Here is a 27,829-nt window from a genome sequence, read left to right as displayed (position 1 = left end):
ATTATGGAGTATTAGTTAGACATGTGGGTAAAATTTTATTTGATCCCATTTGCCATTATTCATTAAAGCAATTTTTAACCACGCACACAGTCAGGCAGTAAAATGCCTCAGGAAGACAAAGGCAGATGTGCCAAGAAACTCATTCTGAAAAAGTCATTACTTTGCCTACTAGAGCTTAGCATGCTTCCTGCCGGCAATCCTGCCTGCTGGTAGAACAGGGAACACAATTCTGTAAGGATGTCAGAGCAAAGGCCAGAGGGACTCATTTGCTGGGTTGAATGCCAAGTGAGTAGTCCTCATTCTTAACTGGCTTCCTTTCTTTGCCCGCACTTCCAAATTTTTCAAAGGAATGTTCTTAATTTCCTGCATCTATTGGTCTCTGCACTGCTCGTGAGAGTAAACCCTGTACTGAAGTGTACAGATGTCTCCTGTGATTTTCTAACTGCCAATTCTAATAGACTTTTAAAGTCCTTGGTAAATGTAAAGAAAGTATACAAATAACAGTGAGTGTCTTATTTATGGATTATGTAGTTGTATTTAGAGAAAAAAAATCCCTCTTTAAGCCCCCATTTCTACTCCTTAGCCAAATTAACTACTGTCAGCTCTTTCGTGTGTGTCTTTGTAAGATTTCCTTATGCATGGGTATTGTGGGAATATCTTTTGTTAATTTTGAAAGATTTTGCTAACTGCTTCTCCAAACATTTTGCCTGTTTATGCATCAGTCCATGAGGATCTTTCTTCACATTTGATACCACCACATAAAACCAGTCTTTAATTTGCTTTGTCAGCCTGAATGATTAAAAATTACAGCTGTTGGTTATATTTCTTTGATTACTCTAGGGGATGATCATCTTTTCATATATTTGTTAGAAAGCTTTTGCTTCTTTGGTTGATTTCTAAGAGATTGGTTATTATCTCTCATTGTAAGAATTAACTTGTCTTTTATATCTTTTAATACATTTTGCTTTGCATATCTTTAAACTCTGTTGTTAGGTACAACATATACTTGGGATTCTAGACAGTCCTCAGCTTCATGGTGGTGTGAAATCAGTATGTGTTCAGTAGGAACCATGCTTTCAGTTTTGACTTTTTATCTTTTCCTAGACTTGAGATACACAGAAGGATGCACAGAGAGAGCGGTGCTTTCTTGTGAGGCTAGGAAGCAGCAGCAAGCCGTAGCTTCCTGTCAGCTCGGCTGTTACAAGCAGAGAACAACTGATAAGGCACAGTGTTCTCTGGTGCTAAGCTGTGATCATTGGTAGCTTAATATATTAAATGCATTTCACCTTAGGTGTGGCATTTGAGTTTTATCATGAGCTTATCAAAATGAAACCACATTGTGAGTCAGGGAACATGTGTATTTAATTGTCTGAGTTACATCTTCTATCAATAAAAAAAAATCTTCCTTGTGGACTCAGAATCCCTTCGTATCACTTCCCAAACCACTACAGTAATCTCATTGATCTTCCTGCCTCTCTTGCCTTTTCTTATTAGTACTCCTTCCTCACTGCCTTTAGAATACCTTCCCAAAGCACTGATTTGGTTCTAGCTGTGTGGTAGGATAAGGATTATTGCTGCAGGATTAGGGGCCAAATCAAATATAGTTGAGACCCCAAATTGCACATAGCAGGGGCAGGGGCTCTGTTCTTCTCTGTCATCATGATATTTGGTCTGGTGGTCTTTTGTAGAGACCTGCCAGCCCTTCTAAATAGTTGGCATGTTTGTTGGGATTTCTAGGTGGGTGCCCCGGATCTGTGTCAGCTTGCCCGAGGAGGCTCACCATGCCTGAGCCCACTGGAAAGTTGGCAGGTAACCCTGCTAGTTAGCTCCTTCTTTTACTGAAGTCAATGGGTCTACCAGATTTTCTTAAATTTAGCTGCAGGGGTCAGTCCCTTGGGGACTTATCTACAAGATGAAATACCTTGTTCACTGTTAGGATGAGATAGGCCAAAAAAGCCCATTTTGTTCTATTAATAAAGGGAGCTGAGCTGCAGAGAACAAATTGCCCTTATTTATTGATTTAGGTGAGTTTCTATGGATGTTCTTTTCATTATGGTCTTTAACCAGGATGAAGGGGCTGCAGAAAACTAATAGGTAGATTAACATGCAAGAGCGGGAGAGAGAGGTCTTGGAGTCTACACCGGAAGTACCATCTAGCCACCTGGATCCATGGGCTGTGCATCTGGGGGTTGAAAATACTTGGGAAAACCAATTTGACCTGTACAAAATGTGTATAGACCCTTTTCTTGTCATCATTCCCTAAAGAGCAGAGTATAAGAACGGTTTACATCGCATTGTATTTGCATAGCATTTACACTATATTAGGTATTATAAGTTGTCTAGAAATGAGTGAAAATTATACAGGATGATGTATATAGATTATAGAGAAATACTCTACTTCTTTCTATAAAAGACTGGAACATTTTGGTATCTTATTATCCTTATGGGTCCTGGACTCAGACCTCTTGATACTAAGGGATAAACAGATTCCACATTGCTTGGGGCCAAAGGAAGAGGCAGAATCTCTGGGGAGATAGGAGCGGGCTATGGACAGAGGTGGTTATGATCCTAGCAGCAGGGTATGAATTGTGTGAACAGGAAGTGGGTAGACCTGTTTCCTTTTGAAAGCTTTTGACTCTGCCTCTGAGGTCGCATCTGTGCCCAACTTGAAGGGACATGGGGCTTTGATCTGGACATATGCCATGTGTGGTCTTGTCACTTCTCCGATTTATAGTTCTGGTGATGGAGGCTTCTCACTTCTGGAAGAGCACATCTGGATTTTACAAACTGACTTTTATATCTGATCTGGTGTGTTTTCTTTGCTTCATCCCAGACACTCCCTGAAACACCTGTTTCTATCTCTCGGTGGGACGTTGTTTTTTCTCTCTGCTGCTCCTGAGTATGCTCTTCATTTCACCTAGAGAGCTTCTCCTTTCCAGCTCTTCCTTTGCAAGCCCTCACCTGGAAGTCACCTACTGCTGCTTCATGGTCCAGATCTAATTTTATTCTCTGTGCCAAGCCTTCGCTGGTCCCCATCGACCTCTGGTATGCAAAAAAGAAGCTCCTAGAACATCCTGAACAGACCTCACTTGTGAGGTTTGTCACACTGAGTCATAATGATGATTTACATATCATTTGCTCTTATGGAACCATGAGCTTTTCAGGGCTAGCAGTGAGGATTTTCAAATTTCTGTCTTCTTTGTGGACTCATAATTGATGTTCAGTTTTGTAAAGGTCACAGTTAAGTAATGTTTCTAGGTGATATAGATACACTTGTCCTTCAGTGTGTTAAGAATGAAGAAATGGGCTTTTCAAACTGAACGTGTGACTTACGATAAAATCAAGGCATAGGCAGTGCTGTCCATCAGAGATAAGCATCAGGCATACATTCTGCTCAGCTTCCTGGGGCTTTTCGCTGGCAAATGCCAGTGGGATGACACATATTTGGAATTAAATAAAGGCCCCATTCCCAAGAATATGAATTTCTTCTTAAGTGAGCTGGTGTGGCATCTTGAGCCAGGCATGGCAGATACCCTGGAGGGTCCTCCGCCTTCCCATGATGATAGGGTCATCGTCAAATCCTTGTAATCCCAGAACTCTATGCCCTGTGCAGCCCACATTTTGTAGCAAGCTACCAGAATACTGCGTTGATTCTCCATGACGATCACAAATACCTGAGGTAATCAACTCGCAAAAAGCAATAGTTTATTCTGGTTTACTCTGTTTGGAGGGTCTAGCACATGGTCAGGGAGCAGAAGAGAGCCAAGCAGATACCGGGGTCCTCCTGACCCCAGTGACCTGAAGATCTTCCGCCTCTTCAAGGTTCTATCTCCTTTAAGCAGAGCCCAGTGTGGACCAAACCTTAACCCAAGGGACTTTGATGAACATATGCAATGGAAACTATGGGAAATGCCCTTCCTTTGTCATATCAATGTGTTTATCAAATATTAATTGAGCATCTCAGGTGAGTCCAGCTTATATGCCCAAGATAAGGTAACCAACAAGGTGTGCCCCTTGACCATACAGAACCTGCAGGTGAGTGTGAAAGATGAGATTGTTATGGCCAGAGTTTGCATGAAGACATTCCCAATTGCCAGCCTGAGTTCTTTCTCCATGTATTTTCTATTTCTGTGCCTGTCTCCCAGGCTGAGATGTAGGGAATTGAACACATATAGCCATCTCAGGACGTTTGCATGAGGTCTTACCTGTGGCATTTTAGAGAGGAAGACACTAGCTGGAGTAAGATTGGAAAGGATGATAACTGTGCATTGTTAATGCAGGCCTGAGGGATGAGAAAAGCAGCAGGGAGGATCCTGCAAGGTGCTGAAAAACCATTTGAAATGGGATTTGGAAGATGACACTTTTCCTTTCACGCCATTCTACTGCAGAGCTGAAGTATGTGCAGGTCTTTGAAACTGGTCACCGAAGTCCTTAGGTTGTTTATAGATGACTTTTAACAGAGGAGACCAGATGCCAGGCAAGCTCAGACATTTCAGCTTCTTTATAAATGTCCACCCTTGGGTTCTCAGCCTGGATGATATTCCCTTCACTGTAAATGACAGCTTCCCATAACCTTAAGAAATTGTCATGTACCCGAGCTAACTCAGTTTTGAAATAAGATCATGGTCATCTTGTGTTTAAGTTTCTCGTGCTCTTTTGGAGGTGCATGTTTGCCAACCAAGGAAAGTCCACAAGCAGAGTGATTGATTTTATATTTATTGCACAAGCCTGTCGAGAAATGGCTTATGGACAGAGAACACGGTTGGGGGTCTGTGCTAGTGGGAGTTGTGTTTGTTGTCCTCAAAAGAAACACAAAGTCAGGCTGTATGACCCTACTCTTATGCACCTGCATTTGAAAAGTTGGAAGAGATATGACATTGGCTTTCACTCAGAACTTTCCAGCTGTGGCCTCCGAGGGCAATAGTGGGACAACACCGTGCATGTGCATTCTCCATGTTGCTTGATGTCACTCCTGTGTGACAGTCTAAGGCTGTGAGTCAAGTGTTGCAGTTCAGTTTTCCAACGTGGTTCAGTCACCCATGAATTCAACTGCGTTGGTCCACTTCCAGTTTTATATTTGTGCATTGAGAGAAATTGTCAAGAAGCAACAAAATGATTTATGACTCCACAGACAAAATGGCACTTCACTATTTTCTTTGAGTGTCTTTTATTACTAGTGAAGTTCTACCTATTTTTGTAGATTTTTGGTATTTATCTTTTTTCTTCTCTGTTCCTATGTTTTGTTTGTTAATTGTGCTTTTGGGTTTTTGTTACTGAAAAAGGTAGGGTCTTTGACGCCTTAGTAATTGCTAGTAATTTGCAGTGTACTATTGTCTATTAATTTTATTTTGATGAACAGAATAATTTCCAGTTAGCAAGCTATTATGTTTAAACATAAAAATTCTTCACTCTCAAGAATTTGTGCAGATACCTATATTTTAATTTTATTTTCTTGAAATTAAAATTCTTGAATTTAGAACTCTACCTTTGGTTGTTTTTACACCACCTAAAATTGTTTTTGAAGTGTGTTTGGAAGGTAAACTTTCACTGTTTTATCTAGTAGAAGTGACTCTACCAACGCTAAACATGGAGTGTGTCTTTCCTTAACCTTCACCTTGTGGTAACTTCTTGGCTGGAGTCTCTAAGATCAGCTCTGTTTTCTAAGATCAACTTTGTTTCATTTGTTGGTTGACTTGATCTAGGGCCATTGTTGATTAAATTGTATCACATCCATTTGTGATGGATATAATGTCATATAAGTCTTTGGATTTCCTTAATATCGTTTTCCCTTCAATGGATTTGTTATTTATTCTTACCTATTTATTTTTTTTCAGGTTCAGTGTTGAAATGATTTGTCAAGTGCTAAGCTTGTTTCCATAGAAATCTCTTAAAAAGCAGCATGTATAGTATTTTTTGAAGTATAAAAGTGAAACATAACCAAGATAGAAAAATTGGAGATAACAGTGAAATGTAAAGGAGTAAACAGAATCCGTTGAAGTCTCTTCGCTGAGGCCTTCCTTCTTAGATATTTGCCTACTTTCAGAGGCGTCTTAGTTGCTTTTCTCTCACTGCTGGGACAAAATATCCAACATCCAAAATTAAGGAAGGAAAGGTTTATTCAGCGGGCAGTGGAGGTTTCAGTCCATACTTGGTTGGCTCCAAGGCAGAGAGGCACATGGAAATGTGTAGCAGTTCATGGTGTCAGCAAGCAGAAAAGAGCAAACGGAGGAGCAGAAGCAGTCGAAGCTAGCTGGCCTTCCTTTCTTTCTTACATTGTATTCAGGCTACCCACCCCAGGGTGGGTGTAGCGCTCACACCCACAATCCCAGCACTGGATCCTGAATTAATCACAAACTTAGAGGCCTGCCCCATGACTGCATCAGGCTTTCTGGGGACAACTGGACACAAACCATACCAAGAGGCTAAGGCAAGCCAATTTGGGATAAGGTAGATTTGGGATCAGCTAGCTCTCCCTACCATGTGATTAAACAAGTGATTCTGGACCTCAGCTTTCTCATCTGCAAAATAGGGATACCTGTGTTACTGGCTCATGGTGAAAAGGAATGAGACAATATCTGCACTATTCAGTTCTTAGCATAGTGGCTCCAGTGGCTGGTTTCACACAAGTTGAGGTTCACCTCCTCACTGCTTGAGTTCCATCCTCTCCTGGGCCCAGTGGGCTTGCTCCTCTTTCCCAACATCATGCCAAGGGCACAAGAACCTCTCATGAAGCCCATGTTTATAGGTGGCATAGAGCACTTTGCCTTGCTTGACTGGTCAAGGAAAGTCATGTAACCAAGTCTAAATCCCAAGGGTCATGAAAACAGGTGTTGCCTGTTTGGTGGGAAAAACTTCAAAGTCAAAGGGTATGGGCACATGAAGGGTTGAAGGATTATAGCTCAAGGACACTTTGCCACACTTTATAAACAGGATCCACTTTGTCACCATAGATGTTGTAGGGTAGAGTGGGAATGGAGAGAAACAGAGACAGAGACAGACAGAGAGAACTGTCAGAGAATGACAGTTTTGGGCTAAGATAGGTACGGCGTCATTAAGATTAGAGTAGGCCTAGAGGCTGGGGTGAATGACCTTAGAGTTGGATTTGTTCTGTCCTTGGGATTCCTTTATGAATGGAGATTATAAGAACAAAAATGAACTCAAGAAACTGGGCACAATGGCATATGCCTACAGTTTATAATCTCAGCATTCTGGACTGCAATTCTGAGCCTAGCCTGGGTAGCTAGTAACTTAGCAAGACGCTGTGTTGAGATTTAAAAAAAAAATACAAAAGAGCTGGGACATAGCCCTGTGTGAAGGCCCTACGTTGGATCCCCAGTGTCACTGGAAGAATTAAAAAATAGCTCAGAGTCAGATAACATAAAAGATGGAATTCTGGGTGTATGTCTACAGCTTGACATGATTATAGCTTAAAGCTGCCATGGTTGACCAGCTGACCGTAGTGGTTTTACCTGCTTAATTTTCCAGTAAACTATAAAGATAAAATTATTAAGAGTTATATGTGAGGATTTACACCTGGACCCTGGATTTAGGCTCTAGGATATTATCTCATGATACACCAGGTACACGCCAACCAGGACAAAGTCACTTTTGTTCTAACCCGTATATGCACCACTCATTCTGACCCAAATCACTGGAATCCAACTGGTCTTGTTGGGACCTGGAACCACTCCTCCATCAGTGAGTCCCCCAGTAAATTGCAACCCTGAATTGGCTGCCTCTCTTCTGTTTTACCCTGGGGACAGTTCTTGTACTGTAGGACTGAGTTTTTCCAAAACAGTGGTGAAAACATCAAGGTTCCCGTCAAAAAGATAGGTTTGGCTGTGAAATTTAACAAGAATATTAAAAGGAAAAACACTTTGGTAAAATGCACCCCAGTGCTGTGCAGAAGTTACATGGTACAAACTTATAGACCCTTTTGGAGCTCCAGGTGAGCCAGGAGCGATAGGGTGAGATGAGATGTTGGCTGAAAACAGAGGTTTTTATTACTTTATGTTTCTATGAAGAAGCCTGTTGGCCAAGCTGGAGACCTGCTGGGCTTTGGAATAAAGACGTTTATTATTTCCAATTTGCTTTACTTCCTATGGGCTTCCACCCTTCCTGCAGCAGTTGGCTGCCCCTCTTACTCTATTCCCCTTAGAAAGGCAAAAGGATAAACATTATGCATGAATAAACATAGGCCACGTTTCCAGTGCCTTGAGTGTTAAGGTTTTCTTAGCTCTGACCTGAAACTGTCTGCATTAATTTACCTTTAATTGTTTTTTTGAAATTCTATTCCTGAGCCATTGCTTAATAAAGCTCTGGGGGTTTTCTTCCTTCTTTCCTTTTTGCTTTAGTTGAATCCTGTAAGATAAACTACATCCTACCCAGACTCACTCATGTACTGATTTGAGAATGTAAAGGATGCTCTCCTAGGGGTGTGTGTGTGTTTACTTCCCCTTTAGAAAAATAAAATTGCTGAACAGAGCAGAGAACTATGCTTAGTCCTCAGGTTAGAGAAGGAGAATCAGCCATCTTTGCTTCAAAAAATTATCCTGACCTTAGACAGGTAGCTTCTTTGTCCGTGTCTGGAACTCCTACTCTACCATGAACTTGGCCAAGGAAAGCTGAGCCCCCTGGGTTTTTTGGCTAAAGACAATTGCCCTGCCTTTGGAAAAGCAATTCTTTATGACTTAGAGAAAAATACTTCCTAGGTAGCCATGGAGCCAGGAGGTGACCCATCCAAGAATCAAAAATGTCTTGGGGAATAATCCAAAATCAATGTTTGTAGGAACAAGTCTGGCAAAGAAGACACAGGGCTCTATTGACCCTAAGGGGCCTGAAAGCAGGGCCAGAGCCCACGATCATAGCCTGGGTTGCACGCTGGTAAAGGTGCTCTCTGGCCATGTGGCCTGCATTCAGCCCTCCCATCATGCTCTGGTGTGAAGCCCAAGAGAGGCATGATTTCCTCCTCAGGAAAAAATCCCACATGCATCACCTTTTACCTTTTAGAACTCGCTCTGGGGCTTCATAGACCCCTAGATAAAGACCTATGCTATGGATTGGGCTGGATCTCAGTTCATGAAAATTGCCCTGATGTCAGTGATAGGATAGACAAGGAAATGCAAAGACTAGGGTTGGCAGTGTGGCCCCAAGACTGTTCTGTGGGGGTTCTGAGCTAATAAGGTGTAGGGCTCTTCCTGCAGGAACTGTAGGGCTCGCTGGACAAAATTAAGCCACTCAGCAAAGTGCTAGCATTCCCTAATAAGGAGCACTCCAAGAGAGAGGCCTCATGCATCTCAGTTATTGCACCCCATGTCTCATTTTGCAAGGTCTGCTGTTGCTAAAAATGATGCCACTCTCCTAAGATGAGAGGAGAGGCTTGAGAAGGAGGGAAGCGAGGCGGGAGAACTGGGCTGGTTAATGCACTTGACCCGAGCAGTTTCGAGAATTTGAGCCCTGATTAGTAAATCAAGAGAGACAGACATGCAGTTGTGTTCAGGATATCTTTTAAGCATTGAGGCGCTATCACTGATGTTATGATTGCGGTAGGAAATAAGTGACACCTCTGATCAGGAAAGGCAAAGGGAATAAGTGTGGCAGGGAGGAGGATTTTCATGCGTTCACTCAGTAACTGTTTCTCAGCCGAGTAGTGTGCGGGCCTCTGGGGAAATAAAAAGAAGATGTGCACTGGCTGGCCAGGTGGGAAGGAATGGAGGTAAGAGCCCAGGCTGTTGGCATGTTGTGGTTCAGCTCTGAATTGTCCCTAAAACTCTCTGCACTCAGAGGCGGGGCTTTTGGAAGGTGGTTGGATCAGGGGCTGTCACTCATCAGTGGGTTCATCCTTTGGAAAGTTCAGGGCTGAGTATGCCATGAGGAGGTGAGGCCTGGGTAGAGGCCGTCACAGGCATGGCCCGGACCGGTGTACTTTCCAGCTCCTGTTTTGCTCCCAGCTTTTCAGCCGCCATGAGCTGAGCACTCTTCCTCCGCCAGGCCCTTCTACCATGCTCAGCAGACCATGGACTGTGTGCACATTTGCCTTTTTGTTTTTGATTTTTTTTTTTTATTTTACTCTATTTTTTTTGGTTGAATTGTTTTTTAGGGGAGGGTTTTGTTTTGTTTTGTTTTGTTTGTGTTTTTGTTTTTGGTGCTGGGGACCGAACCCAGGGCTTCCAGCTTGCTAGGTAAGTGTTCTACTGCTGAGCCAAATCCCCAGGCCTCATGAACAGTAGGTAACCCTGGGTCAAAATGAACCTCTCGTCCTTTATGTTGCAGCTGTTAGGTGTTATATCCTGATGACATAAACATGACTAAGATATAAGGAGACAGCAACAAAGAAGAAACACTTGCCTTTGAGCTGGATTGGGGCACTCTGGCCGGAAGAGGGGTTGGGCAGCAGGAAGGGCATTTGAGGCTGAGAGAAAAGTGTGGGAATGGGGAGACAGCATGCCCAGTTCCAGGATATGTGATTTTTATAGTGCCTGGCTGGTGGGCAGGTAGAAGAGAGGAGGTCGGAGAAGTGAGTGGGTCCAACTTCGGTGCAAGGCGGAAGAGTCTGAACTGTATTCTGAAAGCAGTGGATAAGCAAAGAGATAGTTTAAGGAGAAGAGTGGTGTCATCACCTTTATATTTGAGGAAGATCATTCATTCTAATAGCAATGGGTAATGCAGAGCATACAATGGACCTGATTCCAGGTGGCGAGGGCCAGAAGCTTGGTTCAGTTTTGGTGTCAATCAGGAGGTCAGAGATGAGAACTGGAACTCAGGCAGTAGGAAAAAAGGGGCAGTTGAAGGAGTTACAGTGACACGCACGTGCTCGTATTTATGGCAGTACAATGTATAATAGCTAAACCTGGGGCCAGGGAGATGGCTCAGTAGAATAAGCACTTCCCTGGCAAGTGCAGGGGTCTGAGTTCAATCCTTGGTTCTACCAAAAAAAAAAAAAAAAAAAGCTAAACCTTGGAAGAGGCCAGTATGTTCATCAGTACATCAAGTGGTTCAAGAAAATGTTTAGTGGGCCGGCAAGATAGCTCAGCGGACTAAGTGCCTGTTTAGGGGAGTGTAGGGACCAGGGTTTGATCGCCTGTACCACGTTGTGCTGGCTCTGCCCTCAGGTGCATTGAGCTGGCCACTGAGACCAGGCATGGTGGTGCATGCTTGCAATCCCAGTGCTGGGGAGGCTGAAAACAGGAGGATCACTGTAAGTCCAAGCTGCCTAGTAAGACTCTATACAAAAAACAAAACAAAAAAACATTGAAAAAAAAAAAAAAAAAGAAAGAAAGATAGGCCAGCCAGATGGCTCAGTGGATTAAAGTGCCTGCCAGCAGGTGCAGGGGCTGGGAGTTTGAATCCTGGGCCTGCCATGCCGATGCTGCCCCAGGGGCACTCTGAGACAGTGATTGAGACTGGGCATGGTGTCATGCACCTGTAATCCCAGCATTTGGGAGGCTGTAAACAGGAGAATCACTACTAGTCTGATCTAGCACTGAGACCCTAAACACCCTGTAGAACCTTCCCTAAAATTAAAAAAAAAAAAGAAAAAAATAACACACAGCTACACACAAGAGAGTACTACTAGGCCATAAAGAAGGATAACATTGAATCACTCATAAGAAAATGCATGCACATTGAGACCATAATTCTAAGTGTGAGAAATTGGACACAGAACGTTAAATATTGCATATTTCTCTTATATGAAAAACTCAAAATATACATAATTTTAAGACAAAAATAAAATACAGATGATAGGAAGCAGGGAGATAGACTTTGGAGAGAGAAGTGGGATGGGGGAGTCAGAAGAGAAGACAGGAGAGGTAGAAAGGGTTTCTGTGACCTGTGGAAGTTCCAGTTTCCCAAGAGAAATGCAACTATTACTTATCAGACACATATACTAATAAGAAACAAAGGATGGGGGGAATGTCCTAAAGAGATCCTGAAGGTGGCAGAATTTCTATAATCTGGAGAGTGACTGGACGTGTTGAGTGGGTTTTGACCTTAATTTGTCTCATGAAGACACAGGATAGAATGTTTCATCAACACAAGAAGGCACTGAGATAGTGGGGTTCTGTCTTAGACATGCTGGACTTGGGGTTCTTGATGGCTGTCCCTGTGGAGATGCCCAGGAGGAGGCAGCTGCCTGGGTGAAGGAGTCCTCTCTGTATTAGTGGGGGCTGTCGACTTGGGCCTTAGGTGAGCTCACCCAGGACCAGTTGATGAAGAGACAATAAAGAAGACCAGAAGAAAGAGCCTCAGGAACTTGGAAGTTTGGGGCCAAGAGGAAACTCGTGGGCTAGAATGCATGGCCAGGGAAGATCGCATGGGAGGGAAGCGGGAAAAGGGAGGGGCAATAGCCAGGGTTCTAGGATTCAAGGGCATGTTGCCTTCTGTAGGAGGAAAGGGACAACTTTAACTTCTGCAGGTAAGGTGGTCAGTTAAGGTGAGGTCAGGAAGTTGCCACTGATTCTGAATGTGTGGATGGTGCTGGAGTGAGGAACAAGAAAGATTTTAATAAGAGTGGGACTCAGAGAGGCCAGATGATCACTATGCAAAGACGGAATGAAAGGCAAGGAGGGAAGATAGAAGGCAGAGCAGAGAAGAGGACATTTAAGGCTGCACAAAAGGGATTTATTTAGATGAGAATGACTAGAGTCCTGTTTAGTAAGTGGATGTGGGCAGAGGAACCTGGCATAGTTGCACATGCCTATAGTCCCAGCCCTCCAAGAGGCTGAGGCAGGAAGAACACAGGTGGAGGCCCAGCCTGGGCAGCTCATCAACAAAGCAAACTGTCCCAGAATTAAAAATAAAAGAACTGGGAAGACAGTATAGTTTGAAGCCCTTGGGTTCAATCTCCAGTACTGGAAGAAAAGGGAAAAGAAAAAAGAAATGGGTGTCAGGAAAGGAATACATACAAGAGACAGATGGGCCCTGAGCTGGGGAGGCTGGGGACCCACAGCATGGTGAACAGGTGAACTTTGACTCCTGGACCCAGCTTTGGTCATGGGAGAGGGCAAAAGGGTGAGCTCAGAGGTAGGTTATTCCAGTAACATCCGGAAGATGGAGGTTGCTGCTCTAGACCTATGGACCACACCTGGAGGTTGCTGCCAGTGGCCTCGATTTCCGCTGTGGAGTGGGAGATGCAGGTTATGGCAGAAAGAGAGAGGTTAGCATGAGGACAGTGGGAAAGGATGCAGTCACAGACCCTGACTTGTCACACAGGATGGCTGCAGGGAAGCTCTGGGGGCTCTATGGCCATCAGAGACCTAAGACTTGTCCCATTTCCAGCAGCCAGTGGTGAGATAAAGGCAGAGCATGGTGGCAGGGAAGTGTACAGATTTCTACTGGACAGGAAGACTGAAGCCAGTCACAGGAGAACAGACTTGAGAGAAAAATACAGTGGCCTGGGCCCTGCAAGAGTAAGAGAAGGTGCTCTGAGAGCAGAGGCAAGACAACTGGAATAGAAGGGAACCAATTGCTGAAGCTGAGGATGGCTGTAGTGCTCCTGCCGCAGACAGCGAGGAGGCAGGAGAGTTGCTGCAGAAGTGTGGAGGCAACCGCACTGCAGCGTCCAAGCTGGACGGCCCAACCAGACCTCCTACCAGAGAATCCAAGGCTGGGGCGGGAACAAGGCATTACAACGCCTAGGTTCTTACACGAGGAGTGACACCTCAATCTGGTGAAATCTTCTCTTCTGAGATATAGGGGCAGTGTGTGGGGATTCACAGAGAATTAATGATGTGTGTGTGTGTGTGTGTGTGTGTGTGTGTGTGTGTGTGTGTCCTGAAGAGAAAGAGAGAATTATTTTTATTATGGTAAAATAATACATAAATGTTCAGCATCTGAACTGTACTATAACTACATTTACAGTGTTCTGTGACCTCCGCCACCATGCATATCCCAAACCTTTTTCATTCTATAAAACCAAAGCCCTGTGTGAATTGAACAACTCCTCCTCTTTCTCCCTTCTCTCCTGCCACTGAAAATCCCCATTTTACTTTCTATCACTAAGAATTTGACCATGCTAGGTCCCTCGCCTAAGTGGAATCATCCAGTATTTGTCTCTCTGTGACTGGCTTGCTTCACTTAATGTGTGCTCAGGCTACATCAGTATCCTCTTTTGCAAGGCTGAATGGCATGGCGTTGTGGATGTGTGGATGCGTGGGCCAGTGGGTGGATGGACACTCCACCGTATTTTACTGGTCCGTCCACCCATTCCTGGACAACTGTTTTGCTTCTCTGTTTTAGTTTATTGTGAATGGGAATATACTTGTACAAATAAGACTTCAAAACCCTACTTTCTGTTCTTTGGGGTATATACCTAAAAATGGAATTGCTAGATTTAGAATAATTCTGTTTTAGCTTTTTCAGGATCTTCCATGCTGACGTCTGCAGTGGCTGTGCCATCTTATGTCCCCAGCAGCAGTGCTTAAGGGTTCCAGTTCTCCACATCATCCCTAGCACTTGTTATTTACTCTTGAGTTTCTTAATGGTAGCTATTCCAATGGGTATAAACTAATATCTCATTGTGGTTTCAATGTGAATTTCCCTAGTAATTAGTGACCTTGAACAGAGAGATCAATATTTTCAGGAATTGGCTTGCATGATTGTAAAGGCCAGTGTATCTGAAATCTGCAGGGCGATTGGGCAGGCTGTAGACTTAGGAAACAGAAGAAGCTGTAATTTCAATCTGAGGACTTTTTCTGGGCAAAATTTCCTTTCTTAAACACCTCAGACTTTCTCCTCATAAAGCTCTCCATTAACTGGAGAATCTCTTCCATGATACAGAGGACAGTCTGTATATGCCAAATCTACCATAAGACATGAAGATCATCCAGAATAATGTTTCTCCAACTAGCTGGTTATCATGTCTTAACCAGGCTGACACATAAAATTAACCATTGCAATGAGTTCAGTCTTCTTGGCGACTAACTTCATAATCCAACCTCATGCCCACAGTGAATGCAGCAGAGGAAGGAACATTCTAGAAACATTCAGGGAACATGTCCTTGCTGAAGAGCCAGTGAGGTCGTTGGCAGTAGAAAGCACTTGGTCCTTAGAAAGCATGCAGGACGTCCCAGTGTTTTGCATCAGTCAACATGCGTGATCATTTCCAGGTTTGGGGGTGATGGCCTTTTTATTGTAGAAGAGGCACCCCTTTTGCTCTTCATGCTTGGCCACAGTTCATGGGCTGGAGTAGCTCATATGGGTACACACGGACCATGTCTGTGGTTAAGCTTGTGCCAGCTCCTGGAATTCAGGCTGCAGTCAAGAGAGAAGGCCTTTTTCCACATTAGTCTTCCTTTCTGGGTACTTCTACCTGCTAGATACCACCACAGGAAAAATTGAACCCCAGAAACTAGCTGTTCCAGACCTGCCGCCATCCTCCTGTGTTTTCTTATTGGCGTGTGGATGCTCTTGCGGTGTCAAGGTGGTATTTCTGGTTTAAATCTCCTGTTCCCTTAGACTCCCCGTGTTGCCTTCCACACCCTGAAGAGCTTGGGGGTGGCTGGTAGGGGGATGCGTGGTACTGGGAGTGCACCGGCCCTGGTCAACTGCCGCAACTCCCATTAATATGTCTTTATGACCATCTGTATGTTTGTGGAGGATCTGGAAATGAAAGCCATCAGTGGGCACCCTGATACGAAATCTGTGACTCCCTAGTGAGCCTGGCTCCTTAGCGCTGAAACTCGAAACAAGCTTCCAAGGATTTCTTCTACAAGGTGGTGGAAGAGAACTAGAAGGGAACTAGAAGGTGCATCTATGCTCAGCCGCATGCTAATTGTCTGCTGCTTTCTTTATTCTTGACTGTGCAAGTTTGACCCAGTGATCCATCTTTCAAATCCAGCTTGCAGCTCCTCTCCGCTGCCCTCCTGGTCCACCTCGCTCATCTGTTATAGCCATGGAAGGTGCAACTTCTGCCCCTTAGCATTTGCAGCATGGCATTACCAGCTGCCTCGTTAGGACTGTTTAATGTGCTTTAGCTGTCACAGTCCGGAACCCTGTGTTACTGATGGCAGGTCTGGAGCAGGGGCAGGTCGTGGTAATTTGTCTCTTGACTACAGTGGGGTAGCTAAGGGGCATTTTTGCACCCGGGAGCCCCATTGAGCAGCCAGGAAGGCTCTGCAGAGCAGTTGTACAGTGACAGTCATATAAACCGTGGAGCAAGGGACAGCCCAGTTAGACCCTGGAAGGGAAGCCCTTGCTTTCAACGAGACCCAAGGGACAAGGACTGGAACCTGAGCTTTTGTCCTGTGAGCGCTTACCCAGCTGTCCTGAGCATGGACCAACACACTGTCATCTTCAAGGTCACAGACTATGCCCCTGTGCTGCAGGACAGTGAACATGACAGGGACAGCACAGCATGCAGGGGGTGACAGGGCCACAGGAGCACATGGGGAGCAGGACCTTTGCAAGCTTGCAGCGTGACTGAGAACAGGTCTGGCCTCAACTAATTGGGGACCTCCAGGTGGGGGAGGCTTCTGCTAATTCCCCAAAGGGTATGCACGCAGTGTGACACCCTGTCCAGACTCACGGCCAGGATGCTAGGGGCTCTGCCTACACCCCTACCAGCCATGGTACTCACAATGGGAGGGCAGGCTCATTTCTCTTCTTGAAGGATGTTCTGCTGGCCTGCTCTTAGAAAAGCCACCCAGCAGCCCATGCAAGGGTATGGTGCAGCCAGCCTCAGAAAGCCACCCCTTGCTGGGGGCTTTTAGGATGGATAGTTATAAGACTATATGACTTAGCTGTGACCACCTGGCTAGCAAATATGGAGCTGGAGGTCACACTGAATTTTGTCCCTACAGCTCCTTGTCTCATTTACTCTTTTCTCATTGCTGGGACAAACACCCAACACCCAAAATAAAGGAAGGAAAGGTTGTTTTAGTTCCCAGTTACTGGAGGTTTCAGTCCATACTCAGCTGTCTCCAAGGCAGTGGCACATGGCAGAGAGCATCCTTTCATGGGGAGGCCAAGAGCAAGAGAGCAAAGGGGAGGAATAGCAGCAGCTCCAGCAGCTAGCTTCTCTTCCCTCCTTACGTTGTAATGCATAGTACCTGCCCCAGGGCAGGTTCAGCATCCACACTCACAATAATCAATCACAAACTCCAGAAGCTGCCCTATGACTGCATGAGGCTTTGGGGGGACACATAGACACAAACCCTAACATTGCCATAGCTGCCTTGGCTGGTCAGTGTCTTTTGGGAGAGTTTCAACACCTCAAGGTGCAATTCCTATTAGGTACCCTGAGTGTTTTCTCATACTTGCTGTGTTACTGAGGATAAGAGACTTCACTTCTCTAGGCCCAAGAGTTCTCATCTGTGCAATGGGTATGGTGGTATCGCCCAACTTCATAAGGGTTTCTGTGAAATAGACATGACAGTGCAGTACATGGCAGCTTCTGGCACTTTACAGCATGTGACCTGCACTGTGTAAGTGTCACTTGTTGTGACAAGCAGTAGCATCTGTTATCTGCCCACTGCATCTTCTGGACCACACCGCATCTAAATCTATTCAGTGATGGGGACACTTGGGGACATCAGTTTGTCTTCAGGTCAGCAGACTGGATAGCAAGGGTGTCCTGGAGTCTCTCATTGATATGACATTGTGGTCACGTGTGCTGTCCCCTTAAAATGTGGTAGCATGAGAACAGGTTTCTGGGTCTTGGATCCCTTCCCTGCTGTGGGGCTCGAGCCTTGACCTTCTCTTCCAACTGTGGTTCTTGCTGGTGGCTTCCTAGATGTGGCCTAGTCCCCAGTTCACCATCCTTGGCATAAGACTGTGGGCATTCTTGGTGTCCGGTGACATCACAGCCAGCGGCTGTAGAGGAAGGGACAAGTGGAAGGCGTGACAGATTGTCACTTTTGGGGAGTTACGGACTTCAAGTTCCCATGGGTTATAGACAGAAAGGCTGATATCCTGTGGGCAGTAAGCTGTCCGTGGACTCGAAGGCCTCCTCTCTTTGGCCATTTCCTCTGTTTTTTTTTGTCTTCTCCGTGTGAAGCAGCTTCACTGACAACCCAATACCTGATCAGCCCTTTGAGAGGAGGAACCTGAGTTTGGATTTCTTTGTAGCCCTCTTCAGGCCTTGGGCATTGATTGCAATTGATCCAGACCTCAAGATAGCTTTCCCGTCAACAGTCCTCTTTCACACCAGGGCTTGTTTATTGCTTACTGAATAGTTATTGGAAGGAAATCTGTCATTTCTGGGAACAAGATCTGATTCTGTGTTGCTAGGAGGCACTTACAACACCCCCAGTGATGGATATTGGGGTGTTGAGTGTATACAGTGGACCATCCCCTCCTCATTCCCTGGGCATCTCCCATCAAGAATGTGTCCTTTTATCCTTGTGAGCTTCCAGGTTTTTTGCAGCCTGGGAGACCAGCGTGGGGGTGGATGTTGTCTGGTTCCTTACATTCCATGGTATGATGGCACAGGAAGCCAGGGTCTGCGCTGACTCACAGCACCCAGTACCTTGCAGGAGTGGGTGCACCCTCACACCCAGCCCTGCTGCAGGGTGCAGGCCAGGTATATCTGTGTCCTAGGTCATCAGGCCATTGTGGAAACTGGCTCATCCTCATCCCCCAGGGGCAGCAGCCGATTCTGTTCCTGTTCTGTGTGTGTTCTTATGGCTGAGAGGCCCCTCTCTCTTTCTACGTCTCCATACATCTGTTCCATTCCTGCAGTCAGCCTTGTAAGACATTGGGTTTCACACTGGAGTAGTATATGTGTCAGTCAGCTCCTGAGCCTGCTCCATACAGAAAATGTGTGGAACATCAGTTGCCAGTCTTTCCATTTATCCAGCATTTCTGAGCATCCTCTCCATAGGAGAGAGTATCCTAGAAACACTGAGTTGTGGTTCACCTATGAAACACTCCCCAAAATCTCTGTGGCAAAGTGAGGTCTGGAAGGTCATAGGGACTCTGCCATCAGCAGATCTGTCCATAGCTGAATGTGCTGGTAGGAGGCGGGGCAGGGTTGGAGGTGGGCGCTGGGGATGCGTCCTGCAGAGGAATTCTGGTCCCCAGTGCCTCTCTTCTCTCCCTGCTTCTTGGCTTCCGGGCCCTGAGCAGCTGTCACTTGCGGGCTCTTTTGCCATGCTGTTTCTGCCTTGGGCCCAAATGCATGAGGACAGCAAGACAGCAGGCCTAGGATAGGTGACTGTCAGCAGGGCAGCGCTGGAGTCCTGGGTGGGTCCCGGGGGATGGGTCTGAGTTGAGGGCAAGCTCCAGAAGCCGGACTTCGGTCGCTGCCAGTGCAGGAACAGGAGCAAAGCAGCCAGCACGGAGAATGAAGGCTCCAGCGAGGCAGCCTGAAACTTTTAAGAGAGACACTTTAGTGTCTCGCGGAGCTCTCCAGGGTTCTATGTCTGTGGATTCTTACCACAGGTCTGGAGCTGGGCACAGTATGTTCATTCATAAGTTTTTCTGCAGCAGTAGAGATCGGATCCAAAGCTTTTGTTCTGATCTACATCTCTAGCCTTTTACATTTTGTTTTTTATTTTGACACAGGGTCCCATTGAGTTGTTGAGTTGCCCAGACTGGGCTAGAACTCACGATGCTCATATCTGAGAGTGCTAGGATTACAATTGTGCGCCACCATGACCAGCTCACTTAACAGTTTTGCAGATGGAGAAACTGAGATACAGAAAGGTGATGCAAGCTGCCGCCCCGGGGACGCGTGGCCCAGTGGTGATTTATTCCTGGCCACCAGGGCCCATGGTAGGTCATGACCAAGGTCCCCATCCGCGGAAGGCTTTCCTGTTTCTCACTTTACCAAGAGGGAGTGCCCCCCCCCCCAGCCGGGGGTTTGCTGTCCGACTCCATCCTGTACTGTGCCTGCCCTGTACCCGCGGGCAGGGAAGTCTCTGTGGTGCAGTGACATCTGGACATCCTTCCCACCTGCAAGGCCCAGAGGCTGGTACAAGCGCCGGCCCACAGAAAGCAGAGCTGGGGAGCAGCGCAGCACTAAGCGTCAGGGGTGGGCCCCACAGCTTGCGTGTGGCATGCACTGGCTGCTGAGTAATGGGCTGAGCCGGAGCATCCGCAGGACTGCTGAGCTTGGGATTCAGGAGGGGCCCCGAGGGACCTCCTGGCGCACCCTCACCCCCCAGATCACTACCCCATCGATGAGATGCTTCCTGTCTGCAGCCTGGGCCGGCACCTGCCAACAGCCCTTCTAATCTCCCCGGCATCCCCCAGAAATGGATTTACAGCGACAGAGTAAAAATGAGGCTGCATGATCAATGGATCCCTGGACAGTCTCCTCCAGGAGACACCAATGTATATTGTAACAAAACTTTATTTTCTTCTGAAAATTGCCTCTGTGATTAATACGGCCCGACATAGCCCAAGCTGTTCAGCATAAAAAACAGCCCTGTTTCTCGCCTCTCTCCTCAGCACTGCGCCCCTCTCACTCCATCTCTCAGTCTCTTTCTGTTCTGCTCCCCCCACTGTGTCGCGCTGCACACTGTGTTGTCTCACAGGGGAGACGCATACTGTATAAGGAGCAGATCTGCACCCCTCAGTATGCCTTCTTTCTGCTTGGTATTTCTGATGTGGGTGGGGTGGAGTGACTTAGGGGAGTAGGGTCCTTCGGAGATGTCCTCTCTGAGGCCCAGTCTCGGGTCTTAGCAAAGGAGATGCTCAGGGGCCGGGGAGATGGCTCAATAGAATAAATGCTTACCTGGCAAGCTCAAGGGCCTGAGTTCAATCCCCGGTCCCACAAAATTAAAAAAAAAATTTAAAAAAAAAAAAGGAGATGCTGAGAGAGCACCGAGGAGCATGCAGCGGAAGTCCCTCCCTGTGTCCTCGGCTGTGTTGCCTTCAGGCTTCCTCTGACTTGCTTTCCCGCTCTCTCTCCAGGTGTAAGGAGCTCAAATACTCCAAGGAGCTGCCCCAGATCTCCATCATATTCATCTTCGTGAATGAGGCCCTGTCGGTCATCCTGCGCTCGGTCCACAGCGCTGTCAATCACACACCCACCCATCTACTGAAGGAAATCATCCTGGTGGATGACAACAGTGACGAAGGTATGGGGGCCGAGCCCCACACACAAGGTCATGCGGTCAGCAGGACAGAAGGGCCTCTCTCCTTTCATGGGGGACTTGGAGGGAGGATGCTGTTTTAGAGTCAGTGGTTCAGTATTCCTTCAGAGCTTAAGAATACAGTGCAAGGCAAGGATCTGCATCTGTTTTCCTGTGCACACTTCCTGGAAGGACAGTGGGGCAGGGCTGCCTGCCTCCTCTACCATCTCCCACCACTGCCTCTGTTGCTCTTTCCTGAGATGGAAAGTTTGGCCGTGTGTTGGAAACTGCTCATCGTGTATCAGAATCTCTCCCAGGACCCGCTCTCTCCCGAAAGGATGCTAGGGAGAAGTGGGAGGCATTTGCAGATCCTTTGGAAGTCAACTCTACTAGAAACAGTGGATTAATTCAAATAACACCCAAGGCAAAGGTTGGATGACAGTAACAACACTCCTCAGAGGTCCCGGGAGACAGACGACTGTGTGGCCCAGAGGTGTGGCAGAGGCTGACGTGTACTCTATGCCCCATGTGGGCTCGGAGACCACCTAATGCACTGTGGTTGCTGTAGGGAAATCCTGCTAAGCACACCACAGTCACAAACTAGAGAGTGAACCTGCCCAGTGGCTAGGAGGCTTGTCCTGTGAGCGACCGCAGGATTGGGAGTGGACCGCTACCCTGGCTGTCGGGAGCTGAGGAGGACAGGGAAGAGGATGGAGAAGAGGAAGAGCAGGGAAAGAAGGACGGGGGAGCAGCGGGGGAGGGGGAGAGGAAGGGGAGGGTCTCAAGGAGAGACGGTGAGATAGTAGCTAGGTACTGGTCCTGTTCACAGCCTAATTATTTTCAGGAGCACAGAGCTGAACTTCCCACTGTTTTTTTTTTTTTTTTTTTTTTTTTCGTCTTAGGGAAGGGTCTACAGGGTGTTCAGGGTCCCACTACTAGATCAGACTTGTAGTGATCCATCTGTTTAGAGCCTCCCAAGAGCTGGGATTTCAGGTGCATCCCACCACACCCAGTCTCACTTTTTTTTGTGTATGTGGTACCAGGGATCGAACTCAGGACCTTGTGCTTGCCAGGCAAGCACTTATTTGAACTTCCCACTTTGGAGCTGATGTCTTCTCTCCCTTCTGAACTGCCAGCTGTCCATGAGGGCCTGAGTTCACTTGGACCACGCAGTGTATCTTCACCAGGGCCTCCAGTTCGTAAGGACTGGCCTTCGTGTGGAGTCTCACACCCCTATCTTCTCCTTTTGCATCAGTCGTATTCTTGTTGCTGAGACACAGCAACAGATTCCTGCAAGTTAAAGGAGGGAAGATTTAATTTAGCTCATGGTTTCAAGGGATTTAGTCCATGGTTGGCAGAAACTTTAGAGTGAAAGAGCACAGTGGATCGGAGGGGCTTGGTTCCTGGCAGCTGGGAAGCACAGCAGAGAAACAGTACCAGAGAGAAAGAGGGCCAGGGGCTGGATGTAGTCCCTAACATCACAGCTTCACAACCCACCAGGCAAACCCGGAAGTGTGCTTTCCCAGTCCTTGGGACATTTCCTCACCCATCAGGTTGTATCATGGCTAATGGTCACAGCCTTTATCTTTGGCTTTTCATTACCAGTAGCTATGAAGCCTGACATGGGTAGTCTTCTTGTGAGGGAGATTGTAAGTAACTGTTTGGAGTCTCTTAGGCTCCTGAGCAAGGCTCCCCCTCCCCTTCCTCGGCAGCCCTTGGAACACCTGCTACAACCCCCTTACCTCAACGGTGCTTCTGTCCATGCAAGCCAGGAGTGATGGAGCCAGGTAGGGTTCGGAAGGACGGTGGGGAGACAGGGCACAGAGCAAAGCGAGAAAGGCAGGGTAAGGTGTAGACATGCTGATCTGTAGTGAGCACTCATTGTGGGCCTGCTCCCCCAGGAAGCGTCCACAGAGCCCATCCAGAGAAGGGGTGCAGAAGCTAAAGAGGCAGTGGGTGTGAGGTACAGGCTGGGCATCTAGCTCATTCAGCAAGTATCTTAGTTTGGGATCCTCTAGAAAGAGAACCCGAGGCAAAGCTTTGAGTACAAGTAATGTATTTGGAAAGTGAAGTGAACACCAACAGGGGTGGGGGGAGTAAGACTGGAATGGGAAGGCGTCTGCCCCAAAGCAGATTACTGTGGCCACGGGTGCTGAATGCCCCTGGAAGACCTTGGGAGCTGGTGTATAGCCCCTGCCCTGCCTGACCACTGAGCCAAAGCAAACCTGTTCCAGGGAGGGGCAGCTGGGGGCATTTGTACTCTTGCCGCATCAGATGCACTAGCATGGAACCTTCTGGAACTTCTCCCACAGGAAATTCGCCTTCAGGGTGGTGGGAGTTGAGCTGAGAATCTGCCAATGTCCAGGTGACCGTGGGGACCACATTTGCTAGGTTAAAACAGCAAGCCCTGAGCCCGATCTGAAAGCACCATTTCAGTGGTTCTTGTGTAGGATCCAGGTAAAGGTGATCAGTGAGTGCAGAAAGAGGAGGGGAAGAATGTGGTTTGGACTGAAGTAGGGCAGAAAAGAATAAAGGAAAAAAGAAAACATTGTGAATTTAAACATAAAAACACAGCTTCAAGGCCCAAAACTCATTTACTATGTTTGTTGTGGTTGTTGTTGATTTCCTTTACTGGCAAGTGTCCCTCTTCTCTGTTCATTTTCATTTGCAAAATGGGTTTTCCCTATCAAGGGAGGTGACAGCTATTGCTGATTTTTGAATATGCAATTCCTAAATAACTCCTTTTCTTACTTCTTACTGTCTAGTCTGAAAGAGTCTTTTTCTGAGCTGGGAGTCAGAGATTTTTTTTTTTTTTTTTTTTTTTTTCATTTTCTGTATTTGGTACAGGGTCTCACTATGTAGCTCAGGCTCGTAGTGATCCTCCTGTTTTCAGCCTTCCCAGAGCTGGGATTACAGGTGTGCGCCACCACGCCCAGAATTGTTCACCAACTCTGTACCCAGGAGGTGGGGCCAGTGTGGCATGTGGGACCAGGAATCGAACCCTGGTCCCTGCACTTGCCAAAGCAGGCATTTAGTCTGCTGAGCGTGCCTTCCAGAGACCTTATTCAGCAGACAGTGTAGCTTCAGTCCTGCCCCACCTTCCAGAACCTGCTGGGGCCCTGTTCCACCTTCACACACCAAGGTGCCTGGAGCTGGCCTTCTTTGTGCATTGTCTTCTTGCCAATCCCAGGATCTAACCTAAACATTTTCTCCAGACCAGAAATGCCTTTTCTTTCATAAGAAGAGGAAATTATTATTTTTTGATTTTATTCAGATGTTCTTTGCCTCCTGTTTTATCAAGTTTGGTAAATGCCCTATATCTACTTGAAAAGACCCCCCCACACACAGTAATCACAGAATTCAATTCCTGCCCGACATCAATTTTGTGTAGTTAGATAGAGTGAGTTTATTTTCTTAAGTCTTTTTTATAATGATGTCCTAAAATTTCCTCCCACAATGACTATTCCTTCCTGTGTTTTTAATAATGTTTGATTTCAGCATCGTGTTGTCAGTTTCCTTGGCAGCTATAGATTTGTATCTGCGTGTCTTTGTTATTAGCGGCGCTTGTTGCTGTTATGTAATGTTCTCTTTATCTTAAAAGCGTATTTTTTTTTCACCCAGAATTTTGTTCTTCCAACATTAGTATTGTCATCCTTGCTTACCTTCTGTTCAAGTTTGATTAAAGCACTATTTTTTCTAGCTGAACAATTTGGTTTTCAGATCTTAAAAGTAACATACACTCTTTGGAGGAAAATTTGAATGTATCAAAAAAGCAAATATAATTGGAAAAAAACAAATATTGAGGAGACTAACCTGAGGCAACTGCTCATTCCTTTGTGCCCTGACTCCTTTTACATGCACATTTACATAGTTAAGATCTTATAATATAAACAAGTAAAGGTTCTGCTGTTTTTTCTCTTGAAGTAGGAAGCATAATCATTTCCTTTTTTTAAAATTAAGAATGTACTACAAACATAATTTTAATTAGGTCTCAGCAGTCCATTCTTGGGCTATAGGAGATGTGGTTGAAAAATACCATCAATGTTTAGATTTTTAAAAATGTATAACAGTAAAAGGCAAATAGCCATGAACCCCCTTAAAATCCTCTCCTCGCTTCAAACATAGTTTTCCCATCATTCTTGCCACTTTGTGAACCAGTTCATTGTCTATGTTTACAGCAATGTCTATCAAATAAAAATATCATGGTGCATCTCACTGACCAGGTCGGGTACCCTGTGACTCGTTGCTGTCCTGGGAAGTCAATGGGACCATAGTAGGAAATGTTTTGAGTCAGTTCAGGGCAAGGAGGCAGCCACAGCAGCATAACTCAAGAAGAGGACTTCCAGAACTCATTCAGAAAGGGGCCGGAGAGATGGTATAACTGTGTTCTGAGTGAGGGGGAGGATTTTGAGGGGAGCTTATGATGGTGTGTCTTTTATTATAAAAAAACAAAAAAAAACAGATTATGTTTTTTAATGTAAACACTCACTGTCTATTTTGATCAGACCATTTCATGTCCTGGCCCAGCTGGATGCCCATGAATAAGGTGACGTGACTCAGGGTTGGCCCAAATAGATGACGGAGGACTGAGTTCTGTTCCTTGTCCCAAGTGTTAGATTTTTAAAGCATGTGTTTCGTTCACCCTGCATGCCAATGCCAAGCAAGGTTCAGTCTCTTGTACTCCGTGTATCCAACTGAAGTCACGTAGGCCAAATTAGCCACTGCTTGGCCTTGCCAGGTCTGCTGTTTACCTACCTGCCTGCATCATAACCAGGATTCCCCCCCCCCGGATTTTTATTTTTATTAATACACATTTGCAGTACATAATGAAGACATTTATTGTGGGCAGTTGGTACATATACATGCGTGTACATGTCACATTTGGATTCTTTTTGTCTCCCCTCCCCCTCCCTCCACCTCTTAATCCCTTTCCCATTTACAAAAGCTCCAGCTCCCTGATTCCCATCAGCTGCCTTTTATTTTGCGCTTTCATTATTTATGCTTTGAATTTATCAAACAGGAGAAACCCTGTGATACTTGGGCTTGTGTGTCTGATTTCTTTCACTTACCATTATGGCCTCAAGGTGCATCTGGTTTCCAACAAATGACTCAAATTTAGTTTTCTTTATAGCAGAGTAGTACTCCATGGTGTGCGAACTCCACTTTTTCTCTGTTTATCTGCTGATGAACACATAAGTTGCTTTCACGGCTTAGCTCCTGTCAGTTATGCTGCTATAAAGATGGATGGGTGCGGTCAACTCTAAGAGGACGTCTTTAGCTCTTTCAGGGTGGCACCCAGAGGGGCATCTGGACCTCTGCTCACATCTAACATTGTCGGCAGCTGCCTCCCTCACAAGCTTCTCTTCCCAGTGCCTCCCTCAGCCTTCTGGGGCTGCTCCTCCTCTCTCTCGGCTCTCTCAGATTCTCACTGGTGGACCTCCTGTTCGATGTGAGTCCTCACGATTCCCAAACCCACCTTCCCAGTGCAGAACACCCCAGCCTGAGCACGAATGCCCTCTGCCTCCCGGCAGCTGCCCTGGCTCCCTTGGACACTGTAGCCCTGCTGGCCTCATGGCGAACCTGGCGATGGTAGGGAAGTGGAGGTCCAGGGAGTTACACTGGCATAATTCTTGATGTACAGCATCATTATTCCATGCATGGCCATTTCATTTTTCCCCCTTATTTTTAATCTAGATGTAATTCTCATCTCTTTAAACACACCATTCTGAAATGTATAATTCAGCAGCTTTAGCGTATTCACAGTGTTTGGTATATACCACTGCTAACTACAGGACATTTCTAAGGTTTTTATTTCTAAAAGAAACCCTGTACCTGTTAGTAGTCTCTCAGTTTCCCCCTTTCTTATCCATCACTATGAATTTGCTTATTCTGGATATTTGATAAATGAAATCTGCAGCAAGTAGCCTTTTGTGCCTGGCAACTTTTACTTACACTGTTTTCTCAGTTGATCCACAGGGTGACATCTGTCTATACTTGGCTTTTCTTTTTCATGACTGAATAATATTCTACTGTATGGACACAGTACACTTCATCCATTTGTCAGTTGATGGATATTTGGGCCATTTCTACTTCTTGGCTAGTAGGAATAGTAGTGCTGTGAACACTCATATGTGGGGAACTTTTCAATGTCTTGAACATATTTTAGCAGTGGACTTGCTGAATTTTGTGATAATGCTATGGTTAGTTCTTTAGAAAATGTGTCCCGGATCTTTTCTTTGAAAAATACATCATTTTATGCCACCACCAGTAAGGCAAGAGGATTTCTATTTCCCGACAGCCTCAGAAGATAAACTATTATCTCTGGTTTTTTTTTTTTTTTTTTAATATGTGGGGTCACCTGTGATTTTTATTTGTATTTCTCTAATGACCAATTGATTGACTACTTGTCATTCATCTGTCTTCTTTGGAATAATGTCTGAGAACCTTACTCATAAAATAGAGGTTGTCTTTTTATTGTTTTTTTATTTCTATGAGTTCAATATAAGAAATAATTTACAAAGATGGATTCTGCAATATCTTGACTAGTAATAACTAAAGATCATTTTGATATTATAAAAAGGTACAAATACAATGAAATAAGCTTTGCCTCTGTCTTGGAATTTGCATTATCCAATAATTTGTGGAATTATTTGTAATCTACAGAATTATATCCTATCACCAGTATCAGCTACAAATTTAGTATTCTTCACAGTAATCCCATTTTAATTTATTTTATTTTTTAAATTTTTTCCCATAATTTTATTGAGAGACAAATAGCAATGAGACAGTTTCAAACCAAATTGGTAGGACAG

The 27,829-nt window shown here is 45.6% G+C and overlaps 1 protein-coding gene across 2 annotated transcripts in view; it reads left to right on the top strand.

The window, feature by feature from the left end:
• Galnt17 (polypeptide N-acetylgalactosaminyltransferase 17) overlaps positions 1-27,829 on the top strand; it is a 508,402-nt gene that overhangs the window by 215,780 nt on the left and 264,793 nt on the right. The window contains exons 1-2 of one of the 2 annotated variants that reach the window (XM_023714399.1): positions 9,427-9,715; positions 20,857-21,023. In XM_023714399.1, coding sequence (XP_023570167.1) covers positions 9,681-9,715; positions 20,857-21,023 — 202 coding nt within the window. In that variant the 5' untranslated portion in view covers positions 9,427-9,680. Of the gene's footprint in view, positions 1-9,426; positions 9,716-20,856; positions 21,024-27,829 lie in introns of those variants that run through there. The other variant, XM_004630407.2, reaches the window with a different exon arrangement.

Source organism: Octodon degus, unplaced genomic scaffold (assembly GCF_000260255.1).
Source record: "Octodon degus isolate 3935 unplaced genomic scaffold, OctDeg1.0 scaffold00035, whole genome shotgun sequence".
Lineage (NCBI taxonomy): Eukaryota > Metazoa > Chordata > Mammalia > Rodentia > Octodontidae > Octodon > Octodon degus.
The sequence above is the reverse complement of the archived record's forward strand: the minus strand, read 5'-3'. Positions and strand labels throughout refer to the sequence as shown.